The 20,409-nt window shown below is 33.8% G+C and overlaps 2 protein-coding genes across 3 annotated transcripts; one reads left to right on the top strand and one right to left on the bottom strand.

Moving 5' to 3' along the window:
• Window positions 1-1,434: 1,434 nt before the first annotated feature.
• Window positions 1,435-11,358, bottom strand: LOC125061722 (retinol dehydrogenase 13-like). The gene is made up of 5 exons (XM_047667295.1): window positions 11,134-11,358; window positions 10,628-10,990; window positions 10,019-10,140; window positions 9,006-9,223; window positions 1,435-1,943 (listed from the first exon to the last, which is right to left on the bottom strand). Exons 1-5 carry the CDS (start codon window positions 11,249-11,251, stop codon window positions 1,814-1,816), a joined length of 951 nt encoding a protein of 316 aa, XP_047523251.1. The 5' UTR covers window positions 11,252-11,358; the 3' UTR covers window positions 1,435-1,813.
• Window positions 11,359-11,417: 59 nt separating this feature from the next.
• LOC125061823 (prostatic acid phosphatase-like) lies at window positions 11,418-20,095 on the top strand. 2 transcript variants are annotated; one of them, XM_047667434.1, is made up of 7 exons: window positions 11,418-11,477; window positions 11,557-11,888; window positions 11,960-12,055; window positions 12,365-12,604; window positions 14,692-14,992; window positions 17,384-17,595; window positions 18,461-20,095. In XM_047667434.1, exons 2-7 carry the CDS (start codon window positions 11,664-11,666, stop codon window positions 18,602-18,604), a joined length of 1,218 nt encoding a protein of 405 aa, XP_047523390.1. In that variant the 5' UTR covers window positions 11,418-11,477; window positions 11,557-11,663; the 3' UTR covers window positions 18,605-20,095. The 2 variants fall into 2 exon arrangements, 1 of the variants encoding a protein (XP_047523390.1); XR_007119089.1 differs by having other exon boundaries at window positions 11,435-11,888; window positions 18,461-18,680; window positions 18,719-20,095.
• The last annotated feature ends 314 nt before the right edge of the window (window positions 20,096-20,409 follow it).

The raw sequence follows: 20,409 nt of genomic DNA, 5'->3' as shown, positions 1-20,409 counted from the left end.
GAATTAAAAATAAGTAATAAAGCTTCAAAAAACGAGAGTTTAATTAAACAATGGCAATATAAAGCGATGCTAAAGTGACGCAATCATGCGTTAAACGAAACGACACAAGTACATTCTATGGTCAAGGAAAACTAAACAAAGTAATATCTACGTTAGCATATTTATTATAAGTCATATATGTATATGGGGGCCTCATAGCCTAGCGGTCTTATTAAGTGGCAGCTAGGTGAGGGGTACCTGGTTCGATTCCCGGTTCGAGGGCAAGTTTTAATTTAATTTAAATTTGTTTTCGGCCTTTGGGAGGGTTGTGCGGTACCGGGCGAGTGCCTAAACCGTACATGGAGGACACGGTCGAATTTCTTAAGACAAGCACGACTTATAAAAAATCCTATACTTGACGCTGGCTAATGCACAAATCGTGCCAGAGCCATTAAAAAAAAAGTCATATATATGTAAATGACTATAACCCATAGTGACATTTATTTGAAGTAAATGTGATAATGACAAAACATGATTAAATCGAGGTTTATAGTACGGTTAATTTAAGTATTTAATTAACTTAATTTTCTATTAAATTAACTTTGAAAAACACTTTTAATTGATTCTTCCTGTAAAGATTCTTAAAACTTTTATTTGTATAAAATATCATTTCGTTATCGCAATTCCTATTTAAAAAATTACGAAATATTGTAATCTGTCGGCCAAACGGCTGGAAATCGTTTTAAAATAGATATAGCCCATGTTACACAGGGTTGTTAAGTCTAGTAGTTTTATACATATTATATACGAAATAATAGTAGTGTATAACGATGTATTAGGATTTTACCGAATTATAAAAACCAAAGGAGGTTATCAATTCGACGTTGAAATAAAAGTCTGAACTATAAAAAGTATTATTTTATTTGTAAATACACTACAAATATTTAAATCTTAAAAACAAAATATAAACACATACCAATGTAATTTATAAATATTTCACCAACACCAATTAACAATTATTATAAATTTAAATGAAAATCATTTATTAATCAATTTAATTTTAATTTCGGACGGAAATATATTCATTGATACTTACATTATAAAAACTTGTTATTCAGTATGCTTAAAAACAAATTTATCTAGAAGTTTCCATAAATCTATAGTCGAATTTTTAATTAGACGAAGTCAACTGACGTTTACGGTGTTGTCAGTTTTTAATGAAATAAAAATAGTGTTGTGACAAAGTAAAAACCTCTGAATTAATGATCGGTGATGGCACTAGTCGCCGCGCCGCGCTTTGTAATAAGACGTAAAAAAACTGATTGTAGTTACATAGTACTAGTACCTAACTTATACCAGAGCACTTTTATACAATTTTGAAATAGAAATAATATTCTTTTATTGTTTGAAATGATTGACTATTCACACTCATTGATCATTCATCTGATTGAACAAGAACTGAACGCATCACTATTACTTTAAATATGACAACATTATTTTACAAAGTGACATTAGCTACTGTCAGTTGGCTTCGTCTAATTAAAAATACGACTATAGTAGTCTATCTATCTATCAGTAGAAAGCACCAACTATGACTCCTGAATGTCACAATGCGTTAGTCTAAGAGTACAATAATAAAATGAGTATAAAAGCGCCAATGTCAAAATCCAACACGTTTTTCACAGTGACAAGTAAGTTAAAATTTTGACATGAGTCATAGTTTTCGCTAAGTCAGAGGGTTGAGTGTCAGAACAGTATATGTATCTCTACATAAATTAATATTAGGTACAAGAAAGTCGCTTTCCACCATTTGTACGCTTTCTTGATATCTCTTTTAATTCGTGTTAACTGAAGCTGTAAAAGGATTAAAATTGAGTTTCACCAGCTCAATTGATTTTTCCCACAATTTCTTAGCATATTCGTCATTGAGCGCCTTTCGGTTGGGCTGTACCACTGCACAGTCGCTGAAAATTTTAAAAACAATAACCCATTACTAATTGATTGTCTTTCTTTCAAAATGCTGTGATGAAGAGCAGTGTCGCCTTACTGGCTTGAGTCTGCGCCAGTCAACCCTGAAGTCACCAATAGACTTTCAATTTTTTTAAAGTGAAACTTCTTAAGGCGCATGAGGGTAAGTTTTTACGAAAACGTCACGAAGGTGTGCAGCGTTTTTGTCGAAGAAAAGGGAGAGACCGATTGAGAGTGAGTGAGAAGGGGGAATTATTTATAGAAATTCTATTTTTAAAATTAAAATTTCATAAAGAGAATTTATGAAATATGTATTAGTATTTTAAATTTTATGCAAAATTATTTATTGAAATCTCAAATGACGAATTGTGAAAATGCCACGTATTTTTATTATCGTTTTATAAGCATTTATAAGCATTTGTTTTGACGTGATAACGTCTTTAAAATCGTTTTAGTCGGGTGACATGTTCAGAAACTTGTGTCACACCAAAACCTCACGAGCGCGATCGCAGGTATAACGAGAGAGAGACGGACCGATCTCCCGTCTCATCTCGAGCGCTGCCAGTCATTCCGTGAATGTATATCATAGGAATGTATATCATAGTCGAATAAGTAAACTTGTCATTTTACACCCGAAATTTATCATCAAAAGTGTGAATAAAACGATAGATGTAATTTAGAATTTGAAAAAATTGTTAACTTCATTAATTCCTTACTTCCCAAAAACCTATATCACCAATAAGATTTTATCACGTAAACATCTCGATCGTAAACCTACTTTACAAACAACTAATATTTTTTTTTTTAAACTTTCGCCTGTGGCCTTCGTTAATTGTAAAATTAAATTCAATATTATCCTATCCTATCAGATACGCGATCAAACAGATCAGTGGCCGAGAAGCCCAGCAGCAGGGGAGTGTCCCACTTTCCCTGAAAAGGGACTCTATTTACTAAAAATGGCTTGGCGACTCCCGCCGGGCTAGTTGCAGCTCGCTGGCCGTGAGGACCAGCGTTACCTCGTGTGCTATTTATGTTAGTGATTTTACAATTTTATTATTATATTTAAACACAGTTATATTATCCAAATAAATATTTGCGGCAATAGATGACGTTAATACGGCACCATTTTGGTTCAAATCAAATCTATCAATTTGATGTGTACGCTGACATCGTTTTGACAATTAACATAGTGCAAATTGACACAAAAACCTTGTTAACTTTCTATACACAGAATAAAAAAACTGTTAATGACTTGACGGGTGACACATATATCTATTTCATAGCAATTTATAAAGTTTACACCCAAAACATTTATTTCATCAGAAAATCATCAATATCTCAACCAAAGAGTTGATGTTTTTATAGTCTAGTCGACAAGTTGAAAATCGTACAAAATAGAGATACTGCTCTTAAAATTATGTGCGATAGCTCATTGGATCCGGAATGACGTCTAGAAAAATGTGCCAAAAGCGTGTATTAGCACATAAAAAATTGCAAAAGTTATAAACAATTAGAGATAAAAAAAGGCATTTACTTTTTTGCCAATATTTTAGACTATTATATCGCCTTCAGCTTTTATACTTTTACGTCACAACAAGACGTATACTTTTGTTACAACTTTTAATGGTCTAGGTTTCAGATTTCTGTTTCAGTTCCGTTTCATTTCTAATAGGCAAGTAGGTGATCACTGATCATTCTTCTCTGCCTGATATACGCCGTCGAATTTATGGTTCTAAGGCATGCCAATGTTTTGCTTCACCATACAAACGAGTGTTAAATGCGAACATAGAAAGTCCGTTGCGGCACGGCCAAGGATCCAAACTACGATAGGCATAAGACTCACACGCTGAAGCCCAGTGGCATTACAATAGGGTGGCAGGGCTGGCAAAATGCCACGGGCCCCCGACCCAAGAGGGCCCCTGCCCAAGAGATATTATGTTCTATGGATGAATGTCAAGTCCCCAACGCATTGGGCTAGCGTGGAGAGGAGGATCTATGGCCATTAGTGGGACATATACAACATATAATTGAGTACTCTAAAAATCTCATATATATATAGGGCCCCATCAAAACAATTTTCTACGGCCCAGATGGTATAGTTACGCCACTGCTGAAGCCACTTCGCCAACACTACTCTCTTTACTGTTGCATACCGATATTCTATTAGGTCTATTAATTTGTTACAAATCGATAAAGAGATCAAATGCAAACTAGCAAATGTGTTCTGTGGAATCTTCTATATAGTCCAGTCAGTCAAGACAATTAATTCATTATAATTCCAAAAGTTTTCAAATTTTGATGTAAGGTCGGGAGTGGTATTAAAACAAACTATAAAATTTTGCAACCTGCTCTGCGGTCCGGAACATTGTTAAAAATGCAATAAATGATAATTTGCTCAGTTCTTGAGACCAAAATTCCAAAAATTCTGCAAAGTTGGAGTGGTGTTAAATATATTATTTTACATCACGTGTCAAATTTGCAACCAATTTAAGTGTACGGAACATTTTTTGTTATTAAAAATTAATGTTTTTCTTTATTAAACTGAAGGAAAACGTTCCAAAAGTTCTGCAAATTTGACGGATATATCGGAAAAATATACCGAACGATTGTATAAATTTGCAACCTTTTCCGTTGACCGGAACATGTTTATTTATAATTCTTTTTAATTCGTGGTCATTTTTTCGAGTAAGGTGGTCTCGGAATAATTACAAAAGTTTTGAAACTTGTTTGCAAACTTCGAAAACATCTATTCTGATGTATTTACAAATTTGCAACCTCATACGCGATCCGGAACTTTATGCAATTTGCAAAAATGTAATTTTTTTATTTTTTCACCTTCAAGAAAATTTCAAAAATCGAGGGGACTGTTTACTTTTGGGATTAATGTCAGTATTTGTATTTGCAACCATATCCGGAATACGGAAATATTTTTTAATCACATTCACGCAAAATATTATTTCCGTACCCATCGCTGTTATATATTCAGGGCCTAAACTTTGTGCTATACGAAGCCGCCGCGACGTCGTATACCTGCGTTGCTATGGTAACGCGGCCAATGGTCGCGTTACTATGGTAACAAGGCTACCGTGGCACACTGCGGAATCTATTATTATAGTTGGAGAAGACGTCGACTTGCTGATCATTCTTACTGGAATCGCAAAGGAAACGGAAAGAAACGTTTACTTCATGAAGCCAGAAAAAGGAAAATCGCCGACATTAGTATATTCAGCAAACAGCCTGAAAGATCCAACTTTAGCGCGACACATTCTTTACTATCACGCATTCACCGGATGTGATACAACTTCAGCCATTTTCAACCAGGGAAAATTGAAAGTTACCACATTGTCGAAAAAATTCGAAAATTTGGAGATTGTGATAGACACATTCGTTAACAGAAACTCTGATCCCAATTCTATCGATGCCGCTGGAGAAAAGGTTTTAGTTGCTCTTTACGGAGGTAACAGCGAGGATTCTCTGAGCAAGTTACGGTACGATGGCTTCAGTCGATCTATTACTAAAAGCAAATTTAACCTCGCCTCTCTTCCACCAACGAAAGCTGCAGCCGGACAACATTCACTCCGCACATTTCACCAGGTCCAACATTGGATGGGCAATGACCTGCAAGCCGAATCTTGGGGATGGAAACACGGGAGCCGAGGCCTCACGCCCATTCTTACACTCCAGGATCCAGCACCGAAAGAGTTGCTTGAATTTGTTCAATGCAGATGTGCAAAAGAATGTGGGGCTAGATGCAGCTGCAAAAAAGCAGGGTTGAACTGCTCCGAGGCTTGCCATTTCTGCCATTTGCAATTCTGTGCTCACTCAATCCGACGACGAGGATGAAGAGCCAACTAAAGTGGAACAATGGTGCGCTGAGAGCGATCGTTTAGGTCAACCGCTGGATACGTTCCTTGATAATGAAAGCAGTGACGTAAGATCAGATGCAGAAGACGGTGCACCGGATAATACAATTGTGGAATGTGAAATGTCATCGGAATGTACCACGGAACTGGAAGAACATTATGGTGATCCAGGACCCTCCCACACAAAAAAATTCAAGCGCTCATAATTATTTCTTTTCGGATATGTATTTCTACAAAATTCAAATAAATCAGATTTTCAGTATCTTTAATTACAGATTGTTACATTCAACATGCATTCAAAGTTTTATCGCTAACTTGTAAGGTTTTAACACTTATGAACTGACCTCATTTATTGAAAAAAGATATTATTTACGGACAATCTATTCGAAATGTTTTTCCTTAAATGCTTGAATGTAACAATCGTCAGTGTCGACATTTACTTGTTTTATATGAGAAATTATAAACGTAATACAGAAATTATTTCAGGTTCTTTAGTATTTTCCAGCATGTCTCATCAACAAATTTTTCTACTATTCAATTTTTCATTATCTTTTAAAGGTATTATGGAACCTCCTAGTTCATCTTTCTATTGAAGTAAATTCGTCTTTCAAATAAATCAATAATATACCATTCACATGTTAATGATTGAAATTGTTTGTAACACAATTTGTTTCTAACAGATGTTGGTATAGTACTATTTTTACATGACAGGTGATTATGCCAAAAATAAATTAAGTTGGGCTTATTTAAACCGGACGTAGGATTTTGCCGGTACGTATTTTTTGATTAATAAAACGAATCCGGGGATTAAATACACTGTTACTCACGTTTTTTACGAATATTTGATATCCTCATACTTTTTTCTATACTTTTGAAATTCTTAGGTCTATTTATTTTTTCGACGGTAATAAAATTAAAAAAAGTCGATTTTTGCAAATAACACAAGGTTCCGGGTCTTGTGCGAAGTTGCAAATTTGAATAGTGGTATCGATCCCATCCGCTCGATTTGCAAAACTTTTGCATTTCTTTCAAGGATAACAAAATGCGAAAAATCGATTTTTGCAAATAACACAAAGTTGCGGATCTCATGCGGGGTTGCAAATTTTAATACTGACATGCACCTCAAAGAAACAATCATTGGCTCGATTTGCAAAACTTTTGCAATTTTTCGAAAATGAAAAATGCCATAAAGTTAAATTTCCGACATCACACAAGATTCCGGATTTCGTGAGAGGTTGCAAATTCAAATACTGACATTAATCCCAAAATTAAACAGTCCCCTCGATTTGCAGAACTTTTGAAATTTTCTTGAAGGTGAAAAAATAAAAAAATTACATTTTTGCAAATTGCATAAAGTTCCGGATCGCGAATGAGGTTGCAAATTTGTAAATACATCAGAATAGATGTTTTCGAAGTTTGCAACCAAGTTTCAAAACTTTTGTAATTATTCCGAGACCACCTTACTCGAAAAAATGACCACGAATTAAAAATAATTATAAATAAACATGTTCCGGTCAACGAAAAAGGTTGCAAATTTATACAACCGTTCGGTATATTTTTCCGCTATATGTGTCAAGTTTGCAGAACTTTTGGAACGTTTTCATTCAGTTTAATAAAAAAAAACATTAATTTTCAATAACAAAAAATGTTCCGTACACTTAGGTTGGTTGCAAATTTTATACGTGATATGAAATATTATATCGAAAACTTCCCCAAGTTTGCAGAACTTTCGGAATTTTTTTCACGACCATACAGCAAAAATTAATTTAATTGCAATTTTAACAATGTTCCGGACTGCGGACAAGGTTGCAAAATGAGATTTATTGTCGTCCCAATGTACCATTCACTTGCCCGAAGTTTGAAAACTTTTGGAATTATTATCAAATTTTCGATTAGTATAAGATCCCGATATACAACGACCTTCACCGAGATGCTTATTTAATGAAACGTTTTTTATGTGTAATTTAAGATGTCAATAAATATAATCCATATGGGTTGCCTAGCAAATTTCAGTCCAGAGTATGTTTAATTACTATTTAAAAAAAAATTTTTTTTATAATTTGCATGTAGTAATTTTTTTTAATTTTTTTCAATCAATATTTTTAATCAGGGTAGTATTATATATGTATCACTATAACTTTCTTTTCTACTAAAGGTGTATATATACTTTAGTGTCACATAAAAAATATACACATAAATAATTAATTGATTAAAAACAACCTAACGTTTGCATATTCTATGGGCTTCATACTTTCGATTGGTATAGAATTTATCTTATAATCATACCGGTGTAATGTTTAATAAATATTTTTTTTTAATATTAATTAAAAAACTCTGGACTGAAATTTGCTAGGCAACCCATATGGATTATATTTATTGACATATTAAATTAAATATAAAATACGTTTCATTAAATAATCATCTCGGTGAAGGTCGTTGTATATCGGGATCTTAGACCAGATTTCGAATGTCTATAATGACTGGACTAATAAGCTGCTTATAGTATTTTTTTTATGTTACAGGGGGCAGAAGGGTTATATTAAGTGATATCGCCGCCCATGGACATATTGCCAGAGGGCTCGCAAGTGCGATGCCGGCATTTAAAGAATTGGTACGGTTTTTAAAGGATCCTAAGTGGAATGGGTTCGGAAACACTTCAGTGGGCAGCTGGTTTCACAGAGATGGTGTGCGGCAAAAACTGCCTTCAGAAACGCTCAGTTGTGGAACGACGGACGTCGATGTGATACGGTGATGAAACTAGCTGCTGGTATTAGTCCGAACAACGCCTCTAAACACTCTCTATGGGTAAGAGCGCGGCCACACGATGCGGCAACGGTGCAGTGCGGCGCTAAATACCCGCAAATACTTCGAGCTATAGGGTGCCACACGGGCGTTGCGGTGTGGTAATATATTTTACACCTCCCCACCTCGTCCCGCAGGTCACAAGTCCGGTGCGACGCCGCGCGGCGGTGCAACGCATCGTGTGACATGGTATACTAATTTGTATGTAGGATGACGTTGCGGCACCGCTCCGGCGCCGCACCGCACCGATAACGCATCGTGTTGCCGCGTTCTAATGCGGTAGAAAACGTAGACAGACCCCATATCTCAATGTTAAATAAATAAATCTCCGCGACAAAATAATGGTGTCAAGAAATGCTCAATGGTCTTTTAATAAATAAATAAAATATTTACCTGTAATATAGTCCAGTTTCATTGGCACATTTTTCATCAACAGCACAATATATGGTAGTCTGAGCCCCGAGCTCTGGCGTCTTCATAAATGGATTCATAATGAAACCGATAATTCTGCGAGCCCCTCTGAACAATAACTCGTCCAAATGCCTGCCTAACTCCGTTTTTATCACACCGGGATGCAGGCTGTATGTATTAACACCCTGTATATTATGCTCCTGAAAGATTAGTATGACTATATACATAGTAAAAGCACCTAGATGCTAGCCAATGACCATTACAATGGCTCTAAAGACCAGACAATTATAAGCATCCAATAAATAATAATGACAATCCATATAATTTAATAAGTAGGTGATCAGCCTTCTGTGATATCTACAACATATTATATTATTATATAATATATATTCAATATTCTTAATACTCCTTAAACTCTGATTTTATTAACCCAAAATATGACTCCCACATTAAATGCCCTCCAAGTCCAGCACACAAAACGTCAGGACCTATTATCTTCTCAAAGCAGTTCAGACCATTTTCAACTTTGGAGTGGATAAAATTAGAAGCCTGATTTTCTAGTTACCAACCATGGATTGTATAAACACAGTATACTTCTAATTTTATTCACTTTCAACCGGTACTTAGTTTAAGAATTATAATTAATCAAATTTCTTAATTTGTCACTCGCTCACTGATTGACAGAACATCAAAATTCTGAGGCACTTTTAGCAGACTGACTTGTTTTTGATGGTGTTTATAACAACATAAGACATGCCAGTTTTCTTCACCGTACCAGCTCAACACATAGGAAATAATTCTTTATACACTTTAGCTACTAGCTCTGCCACTGCTCAAAATAATAACAATACAAAGAATTTAGTCTTTTAAATCTATTTCTACCAACTATAGTTAATTGTATTTCAAATTTAACATACATTTTTTCAACCTAGGTCTCTATGTCCAGTATATCAAGTATGTACTATAAACTATGACAAATTAACTATTATTTTTACCTTCAATTTAGCTGCCAACTCCCTTGAAAATAAAACATTTGCCAATTTACTTTGTGAATATGCCTCAGCTGCGTTATAATTTCTTTGTGAGTAATTTAGATCCTCAAAATTCATATCATATCCTAAAATATTTAAATCAAATTATATAACTTGCAATTTTTATATTTAGGGCTTTGTTAATATTTTTTATCTGTACGATAAAGCATAGCCCAAAGTAAATTATCTAGATGAAAAAAATTATTTCCTAGAATATCTAAAACAAGCAAAATCCCTTTTAAAATAGTGCAACAGAATTTTGCCTTTGTCAGTATACTAAAGAGTTAATAATTGTTAAGTACTAAATCTTAAAATTTTGACAATTTGTGCATTATTAATGTATTCAATAAACCATTTAAATTTATGGTTGTTGACACATCCTTATCTCAACTAGATCTAACGGCGGAAACATAGATTAAGCATCAGTGGTGCATTTCTCTGAAAGTTGATGTCCTTTAAAAACAATACCACCTAACAACAAGTTATTGACAAGGTGATCAGTGAATGCCCCATTACTCCACTATAGCAGACATGTGTAAATGGCTAGTAACTGTATAATATAAATCTACTTACTTATATGTGCTTTAGATGATACTGTAACAATTCTGGCCGGTTGACTGTTTATTATTCTTGGTAGTAATAACATTGTTAATAAAAAATGAGACAAGTGATTTGTTCCAAACTGCATTTCAAAGCCATCCTCAGTTGTTCCCTTTGGACACATCATTATACCAGCATTGTTCACTAATATATTTATCTGTGGTTCGCTTTCAATCACTTTTTGTGAGAAATCTCTCACTGATTGCAGTGAGGAAAGATCACATTGCTGCACAACTAGTTTTCCTGTCTCCTTGAACTCTTTACAAGATTCTTCAATATCTTTTTTTGCCTCTTCAGCCTTATCAAGGTTCCTACAAGCCATAATTACCCGAGCCCCTGAAAATTTGATACAATAATACTCATTAGTCACAAATATTTTAATTGAATTTTATTACAATTTTAAGGACATTGTTTCTGATTGATAGCAGATGAAGTATCAGTTAGAGATCATAAAAAAAAACATTATATATTATACTGACCTCTTTTGTAAAAATCTTTAGCTGTTTCTTTACCAATACCAGTATTACACCCTGTTATAATAGCCGTCTTCCCAATTAATTTAACGGTGCTATAACAGCGTCCACTAAAAAGAGGCATATTTTAATCTTTTAAATAAATTTAAACGAAATAAAAATACGAAAAATAGGCGTGTGCAGTAGACGTAAAACTATATAAAGTTTAATCTCGGCGCCTAACGGTATTTTGCTAATTTGACAGCTATCGTTCTAAAGAATGACAGAATTCAGAAAATAGATATTGACATCTGACAGTTCAAAATAATAATCTTTTATCTTACTGTCTTGAGATTTGTCTAATTCATAAAGTAAATAAAAGATATTATTTATACTCGTCATTTATTAATTGATCGTGTTTTTATGTAACAATGTTTATTACTCTTGTAGCAATCTCATATAAAATAACGTTCAACTCTCAGTGATCATGTGCTAAGTGGTGTACCAAAAAGCCCTGTACATTTCACATTTTGGATATACATAATTTCACAACTTGAATGGTACTATCTACAAAAGCAATGGAATACGATAATGATGATACTTGGCGCCGTTCATCATCACCTCAGTTTAAGGAAAAGAAAATATGTAAACCATTACCAAGGAGGTCAACCACTACTGCTGTTATTGTCCTTGGCCTGGCAGTCTTAAGTTGTTTAATGGGATACTGTGTTCTAAGTGAAACCTTACCCTATGAATCAAAAACCTTGCGACTTGTTATTATAGTGGGTATTTTGTCATTTTTAAAGTGATCTAATGTCTACATATAAAAATATATATTCATTATTTCTTCTAGTTTTTTCGGCATGGGGCTAGGGCACCAGTTAGTTCATATAAAAGTGATCCCTTTAAAAACTATCAGTGGCCAGATGGCCTAGGAAGCTTGACTAATGTAAGTAAATAACATTACTTAATTTTGAAATTTGAAGTATTGAGTAAATAGATTATCAGGGACATTACAACCCAATATTGGTTGGTCTTGGTCTATAATTTCATATTTTCCTTTTATTATTTTGTTCTATAATCAAGTTGTCGCTGAACTGCCTTCTGTACTTTTTAGTGAAAAAATCCATTTATGCACAACTGCAATTAAAATTTCTTACCTTGTGGTTGATAGCAGTCATGCTCATATGCTCAATGCACTAAGCCAACACTGTTATCTTATTTACTTTATGTTTTGTTTAACATTTACATCTTATAGGCAGGTAAACTGCAACTATATGAGCTGGGAAGGAAATACCGAAGTTATTATGCTAATTTCATTCCTGAAGAGTATCAAGAGAAAGATGTTTATATTAGAAGCAGTGACTCTTCCCGTTGTTTAATGAGTGCTTACACCTTCTTAGCAGGATTGTATCCTCCTTATGAAAGACAAATTTGGCATCCTGAGATATTATGGCAGCCCATACCTGTACACTCTTTACCAAGACAACTTGATAATGTAAGTTTGTTAAGGTTTCTTGTGGCTTCTACCCTAAAAGGAATTATTATTCTTAAGATTTTTAGGGTCACCCATTTACAGCAAACAGAAGCATGTTATTTCTAAAGGCACATTTAGATGGGGAGAGTTTCTCGCACGTTTTGGTGCGAGAAATCGTAGACGACTATCGCAATAGCATTATCATAATGTTTACATACAGGCAAAAGTCAAGAACTAAATTCTTCCCTACTCGTCAGTCATATAAGAATCGCCAGGGATTTATCGCTAGGCGATAATTTCCTGCGTCTGTTTACACATCGATATTTTAGTAAGAAGATTCTTACGTACGAGAAACTCGACCAGTATAAACTCAAACTCAAACTCAAACTCAAAATATCTTTATTCAAGTGGGTAACCAAGTACACTTTTGAATCGTCAAGTTAAATTAATCGTAAATTTACATTTACTACCAGTTCGCAAGTCAAGGGCGTAGAGCGGGTAAGAAGAACTGGCAAGAAACTTTCCGCCACTCTTTTTAATCGCCAAGTATTGTCATACAAATTGTTTGACCTGGAGCAATTCAATCCCAAGGATTAATAATAATAATAATAAGCCTTTTTATTTCCTGTTTTACAATAGTTGGTAGTTGTTATATTAAAGTAACCAAAAATATTGATTTTGTTAGTAGGTTAGCTTAAATTATGTTAGTAATATATATTTATATTATTTATTTAACAGGAACCCCGGTTTGGGTAAAGGCCTCCTCCAAAGATGCCCATTGTTGTCGGTCCTGTGCTATGGAGTGCCAGTTTTTGCCAGCTGATCTTTTCAGATCATCTTCCCAGCGGTCTAAGGGTCTCCCCTTCCGCCTCTTGCCTGGTGGTCCTTTCCATTGGGTAACTCGTTTGGTCCACTTTCTGCTAGACATTTCTTGCCACATGGCCAGCCCAATGCCATTTCAGTTTTCGGGCAAAAGTTAAAACGTTTGTAACTTTAGTGACGGCTCTTATCTTTGTGTGTCTTATTTTGTCCATTCTCTTTATGTTCAACATGCTTCGCTCTAAACCTCTTTGACATACATTGATTTTATTCACAGCTTGTGTAGAGAATTTCCAGGTCTGGCTTCCATAAGTTAAGCTGGGTAGTAGACATGAGTTCATAACTTTAGCTTTGAGAGTTATTGGTAAGTTACTCGATGGTGACCTTCCCTCGTTAACCCTTTCATCGCTTGCTTTGCGTGGCATGATGATGATGTCCTTGGAGGGTTTAGGTCATAATCTTCCACGGTGACCAGCCGGGTTGGAAGATTAGTTGGGGAAGTGTGTTTATTATAGTTTTGTTTATACTTTTGTTTCCGATCGCCGGTATGTAATTGCTATTGCTGAGTTTTTGTTGGGAGTGTTGAATACTCGTGAGATCGGCCTCTCATCACGTCGAATGCGTTTATTTTGTTATTTCTAGACGAACTTAGTGTTTGCTGTTTTCTTGGTTGTAATTCTACTTGCGGAGAGTTTGATTTATCTCTCTTCCTCTTGTCTATGGCCCTTAAATTCTCTTTGACAATAAGTTTATCATACTTTATGAACGCTAAGTTTCCTTTCTGTCTTTCTTCCATTAGTTTGGGTTGCAAGGACTTCCGTATTTCCAAGGTTTCTTTTGAGTAGTCTTCTGTTATATATAACTCCTTTAATTTCTTTTTGTTCCTGATAATTTCTGCTCTTTTCAATCCACTAACTAAAGAAAGGAGGGTAGGCCTAGGTTTTCCATTATTATTTTTTATGCCAATACGGTAGATTTTATTTATTTCATAATTTTCTAAGGTTATACCTAGTTCATCCAAAAGACATTTTTTAATGCACTCGATTAAATCCAACGTTGACTGCTCTCTTTCCGCCAAACCGTGGATTATTATATTATTATTATTATTAATAATAACATAAATTAAAAACAAAGATTTGTCCTCTATCAGGTGCTGTTTGTTATGCGATTGATGAGGCCTTGAATTAGTTATTTCGTGAATTAACTTGATAGAAAATATATGCTACATCTAACAAACTTGTCTAGGTGCTTAAAATAGATTGTATTAATATTTATTTTATCATTTACAGATAGTAGCAGCTACCAAACCATGCAAGACCTGGAAGGGAATGTACCAAGAATTGCTAGCTGAAAAAAATGCTGATAGTAAATACACTGAGTTGTTCGACTATTTAAGTAAACATACAAATCAAAGTATGAGAAGTATTTTAGATGTAGATTTCTTTTATAGTACATTACAAGCTCAATATGAAGCAGGTTTGAAACTTCCGGAGTGGACTAAAACTGTTTTTCCTACTAAAATGAGACCACCGTTTATGTTGAGTTTAGCATTATTATCATATAATGAATCATTACAAAGATTACATACTGGTAAGAATTTATATACTTATTTAAAATATGTGTATTTCTACAGCTTCATTCATTTATAAATCTATCATCGTGTTAATACACGGAACAAACGCAGGCTGCAATTTCCCCGTACTAGATCTAAAGTTAGTAATTCTTTTTTGGGGAAAGGGATACTCTTCTTTAATAAAATCCCAGAGGCTCTTTTATCTCTGCCATTCAATAAATTTAAGAAATGTATTAAAGAAAAGCTTACTATAAAGTTAACGATTATCTAGTTGATAAAAGGGCCTGGGACTAGTGCTAGACATAACTTCTAATTTCTAATAGTACGAGATCCGACCGCGTGATTTATACGTTCATATGTTTGATTAATAAAATATAATTTTTATCGATATTTATAACTAAACCAATGCAGATCCGCAAAGGTGGCCATCCAAATTTGGCCGCAATTAATTTTAATTAAAATGTAATTAATTATTTATTTTTGAACAATTACGTTCACTTGTAATTGTTAAAAAATATATTTCATTAGAAAGAAATATACCTGAGATACCGAGAAAGTTCAAGGTGCCATCCCTCACTTGGCCGCAACCTAATGTCAGCCAGGTGTAAACAGGTATAATTTCGTTAAATATATACGTTCATAATGTATTATCATGTTATACATACCAAATTGAAGATTAATTCTTTCCCTACATGATGAGATATAGGTGCCTATGCAAAAATGCCCGCAAATAGTGACTGCCAACGATTAAAGATAAATAAAAGCGAGAGAAACTTAAGATAAACACCCCATGTCGAATAAAGATAGAGCATCCCAGCTGCTTGTCGTTTTTATGCTACTGCGCATGCGTCCATAGATAAGGTGCTCAACTAGTAGCTCGCGTATTTGCTTGGAGTTTAAAATACTCCAAAAATTGAGCAGTAAAAATAATATGTCATAATAATTAATCTACCAAACTAGTGTTTTCAATATTTTTTTAATTATATTCAACTAAAACAATATTGATATGATTGCAATATTCAGTACGGTATTTAGTTGAGCACCTTGCCTATGGACGCATGCGCAGTAGCATAAAAACGACAAGCAGCTGGGATGCTCTATCTTTATTCGACATGGGGTGTTTATCTTAAGTTTCTCTCGCTTTTATTTATCTTTAATCGTTGGCAGTCACTATTTGCGGGCATTTTTGCATAGGCACCTATATCTCATCATGTAGGGAAAGAATTAATCTTCAATTTGGTATGTATAACATGATAATACATTATGAACGTATATATTTAACGAAATTATACCTGTTTACACCTGGCTGACATTAGGTTGCGGCCAAGTGAGGGATGGCACCTTGAACTTTCTCGGTATCTCAGGTATATTTCTTTCTAATGAAATATATTTTTTAACAATTACAAGTGAACGTAATTGTTCAAAAATAAATAATTAATTACATTTTAATTAAAATTAATTGCGGCCAAATTTGGATGGCCACCTTTGCGGATCTGCATTGGTTTAGTTATAAATATCGATAAAAATTATATTTTATTAATCAAACATATGAACGTATAAATCACGCGGTCGGATCTTAGACTATAACTTCTGTCTTCTTTGCCGATGAGTATGGATGCCTGCAGTTTCAAATTTAATGACGTGGAATAAGTGATACATGTATCTTATGTTCCATAATAAACATATTTTATTTTATTTATTTTTATTTTATAAATCACAATTTTACAAACAATATATTTCTTACAATTATTATTATTATTATATCATTATTTGTTTTAATAGAATAGGAGGCAAACGGGCAAGATGCTCATCTGATGTTAAGTGACAACGCCGCCCATGGACACTCTCAATGCCAGAGAGCTCGCGAGTGCGTTGCCTTATTTATGTATATATTTTTGAATTATACTTCTTTAGGCGCGTTATGAAAAATTGATGAGAGTGAAATTCTACGATGCGCGCGCAACGTGACACAAAATTAACAGAATGATGTTGCCCACGGAAGATGCATTGGACATAATTTAAAAACAATATTCGAATAATAATAGAATTTATGTTACACTTAATGTAAGAGAATAATAATAAATATTTATTTATTTAATTTGTCAAATGCAAAACTGAACTTTATTGACTATAATGACTCCTTTTCCAGTCTTTCATTATTTAATTGTAATTAATTATTTGCATGCAATCAAAAACTATTTTTAATAATGCCAAAGAAGTATAACTCCTTACGCGCGTACATAAGTACACGCACCCTTTTTGTTTAATAGAACAGGAGGCAAACGGGCAGGAGGCCCACCTGATGTGAAGTGACAACGCTGCCCATGGACACTCTCAATGCCAGAGAGCTCGCGAGTGCGTTGCCTTATTTATGTATATATTTTTATACATAGTACTTGAACTTCCAGGCCCGCTTTTAAATAACATAAGATCACACCTACAAGAGGCAGTAATGCACACAAACACGGATCGGGCACTATACATATATTCAGGGCATGACGTCAACTTGGTATCGTTAATGAGAGCATTGGGTTACACAGAGCTCTTAGAGCCGGAGTACGGTGCAAGCATTTTGCTGGAATTGCACGAAGAGGTCGAACAGGACAAATTTTACGTCAAGGTAATTTTTAGTTTATTCAAGAAAAATAATCTGCAAGTTTTTAATATAATATAATGATATAGCATGTTTTTTTTTTTTTTTTTTTTAAATGGCTCTGGCACGGTTTGTGCATTAGCCAGCGTCAAGTATGAGATTTTTTATCGTTCGTGCTTTTTGCCTTAGAAATTCGATCATGTCCTCCATGTACGGTTTAGGCATTCGCCTAGTACCGCACAACCCTCCCAAAGGCCGAGAACAAATTAAAATTAAATTAAAACATGCCCTCGAACCGGGAATCGAACCCGGTACCCCTCATCTAGCTGACACTTAATAAGACCGCTAGGCTATGAGGCCCCCAATATATAGCATGTTAAAAACGATAAATTGTTATAAAATATCGGAAAGTTTCCCGACATTCTTATTTCTTAATATGTAGTAGTATATTTTTTTCGATCCAATGCAATGTAGCGGTTTATGTCAATTGTCAAAATATTTTCGATAGTGACGCACAGACTTACAAATATATATGTAAATAAATGACGTAAGCGTCATGTTACTAATCTGAATAAACTACTGAATTGTTATAATTCTATTATAACAATTCAGTAGTTTATAAAATATATTATTCAATAAATTATTATTTGCGTGACACACTATACTTGATATAAATATAATAACGTATGATATGATATGTACGATACATATAATATAAGAATTGACCAATTCATATGACTAATAATGTAAAATGTAAAATTTCCTTTAAAAACAAATTTGCGCGCCATTGTGTGTCTACCATAAACCTTACACATTTTTGTACCATATTCTTGCAATCTTTTTCAAAATAATTGCTATTATTATCAAAACTTTAAGTTATGTATTATTTTAGCTCTTCTATCGCAACAATACGAAGATAGAAGTTCCAATGGAACTAAAAGTACCAAATTGTATAGAACCTTGCACTTATGACAAATTTGTTGAACACCTCGGCACTCTGATACCATTGGATTGGGAAGCGGAGTGTCAAAATTAATTACTACAAAAAATATTCCAGCGGAGGAACACGTTCGTATAGTGTACTTTTCTTACAAAGTATTAAAGGATTAAAGGTAACATTGAGCCATAGACAAAGGTCAAAGGATTAAAGGTAACATTGAGCCATAGACAAAACCTTTGCGACAGGCGTGTCTTGGAATCTATACTATTATGTAAACCAATTTTTTTTAAATCAAATTTGCTGCCACAGATGGAGCTAATGTTGCAACATTTTAACAGATTCTAATCATTTTATCAATTGTCTTGCTATAAAGCACTCCAGTTATGCAAATAATGTAATAAATTCCCCTCTATACACATATATAAGTATTCTAATTTTTTTTCTTTACAATTTAATAAATAAGATGGTCACACCTGTCGCAGTTGTTTATCTAAATCTAGATATGTGTTGTTTTTTGTTAGATGTGAGTAATTTTAAATTGGCAGCTATAAGTGTTAAATGTAGGGTGTCTTGCCAGAAAATGTTAAAATTTGATCAAAAAGTAAAGCAATTCGTTATCTTGGACGAATATTTTGAGGCAAGCGTTACTATCTCATTGAATTTGTCATATGTCAAAATTGAAATACAGTATATATTTGACAGCCTGTGACATCTGCTAATAAGAGGTTATATTTTGGTCAAAGAACTAAATGATTGTTTGACTAGAAGCTCAATTAATTCTCCACTCTAGCTTTTTATATGATAATGTATTCGACGGATATTTTTTTCTTCTGGTACCACTTTATTGCTAAAGGTTGGCTGTTAACAACTTGAATAAAATAAAAAAACAGCCCGACTCGTGCCTCGAATTTTGGACATAATAATACGAAAACAAAAGTGTGTGGTTAGTGATAAAATCGTAATTTTCCTACACACTTCATCTTTGTTTACACGTAAAATCAATTCAGAATAAATACACTGTATCCAAAATATTGTCTGGTACTAGAATTTATCATTTCATGAAACGGACAGTGAAAATGGCATATTGTTAAATCGTCAATGTTTCATGTTATTTCAATAAAGGGCCATTTGTGTAATGTTCAGATTAGGGGGAGGAGTATGTAGTTTTTTTAAATCATCCCATCTAAAGTCTACATATAATCTGCCCCGCCATAATGCACCATACGAAATAGTGGTCTATTTCCATATACAGCTCTTTATATTGTTAAAGCCGTATTTTTGAAATACCTAATATATAAAAAAATTGCCAAATCATGAAGATTTACGACCGACATTCTATATTTATTTTTCTATATATTTACAATAGCTACAGACATGATACGTTTGTCTTCCTCACAGATATTATAAATTGTTACTATTAATGTATTTTTTTATCACATGATTTTTATAATAATTTAAACTATATTTAGATAAACTTTTTGTATCTTTAAATGAATTTGAATCTCGCTGTAACCGAATTATTTAACCACTTTTGATATTATATACCTATGTATAATCTGTGGCACAGAGCCGTACATGTAAGATTCAGAGTCGATACTTGGCATATACGAGTTCCATACGTCAAAAATGTATTGGATTTTGACTTATGGCAGTTACACTTTTGTCTCGCCTCTGAATATGAAGCAGTCGTTCATTAAATAGTAAATACTATATTCATGTTGTTATAAATATGTATAGTTTAAGATGGGTATAAAAAATATTTTTAATCACGACCTTGCACTCAGCTCATTGTTTTTTATTATTATTATTATTATTATAACTTTTCTTATGGCATGACGTTATTCTATTAATTTACACGTTTCTATATAAAATAACATGGAAATTTCGTAGCGATTTTTTGA

The sequence above is a fragment of the Pieris napi genome, chromosome 24 (assembly GCF_905475465.1).
Source record: "Pieris napi chromosome 24, ilPieNapi1.2, whole genome shotgun sequence".
Taxonomy (NCBI): domain Eukaryota; kingdom Metazoa; phylum Arthropoda; class Insecta; order Lepidoptera; family Pieridae; genus Pieris; species Pieris napi.
This window is presented reverse-complemented; position numbering and strand designations above follow the sequence as displayed.

What these genes read in the sequence shown, in the direction of transcription:
- LOC125061722 (XM_047667295.1), bottom strand. Translation starts at nt 11,251, where the DNA reads ATGCCTCTTTTTAGTGGACGCTGTTATAGCACCGTTAAATTAATTGGG. An exon ending in ATCATCTAAAGCACATATAA is followed by an intron (nt 10,141 to 10,627) that starts GTAAGTAGATTT and finishes TAAATATTTTAG; the next exon opens with GATATGATATGAATTTTGAG. An exon ending in AGTTGGCAGCTAAATTGAAG is followed by an intron (nt 9,224 to 10,018) that starts GTAAAAATAATA and finishes CTAATCTTTCAG; the next exon opens with GAGCATAATATACAGGGTGT.
- LOC125061823 (XM_047667434.1), top strand. Translation starts at nt 11,664, where the DNA reads ATGGTACTATCTACAAAAGCAATGGAATACGATAATGATGATACTTGG. An exon ending in GCCTAGGAAGCTTGACTAAT is followed by an intron (nt 12,056 to 12,364) that starts GTAAGTAAATAA and finishes TACATCTTATAG; the next exon opens with GCAGGTAAACTGCAACTATA. An exon ending in ATTACAAAGATTACATACTG is followed by an intron (nt 14,993 to 17,383) that starts GTAAGAATTTAT and finishes TTGAACTTCCAG; the next exon opens with GCCCGCTTTTAAATAACATA.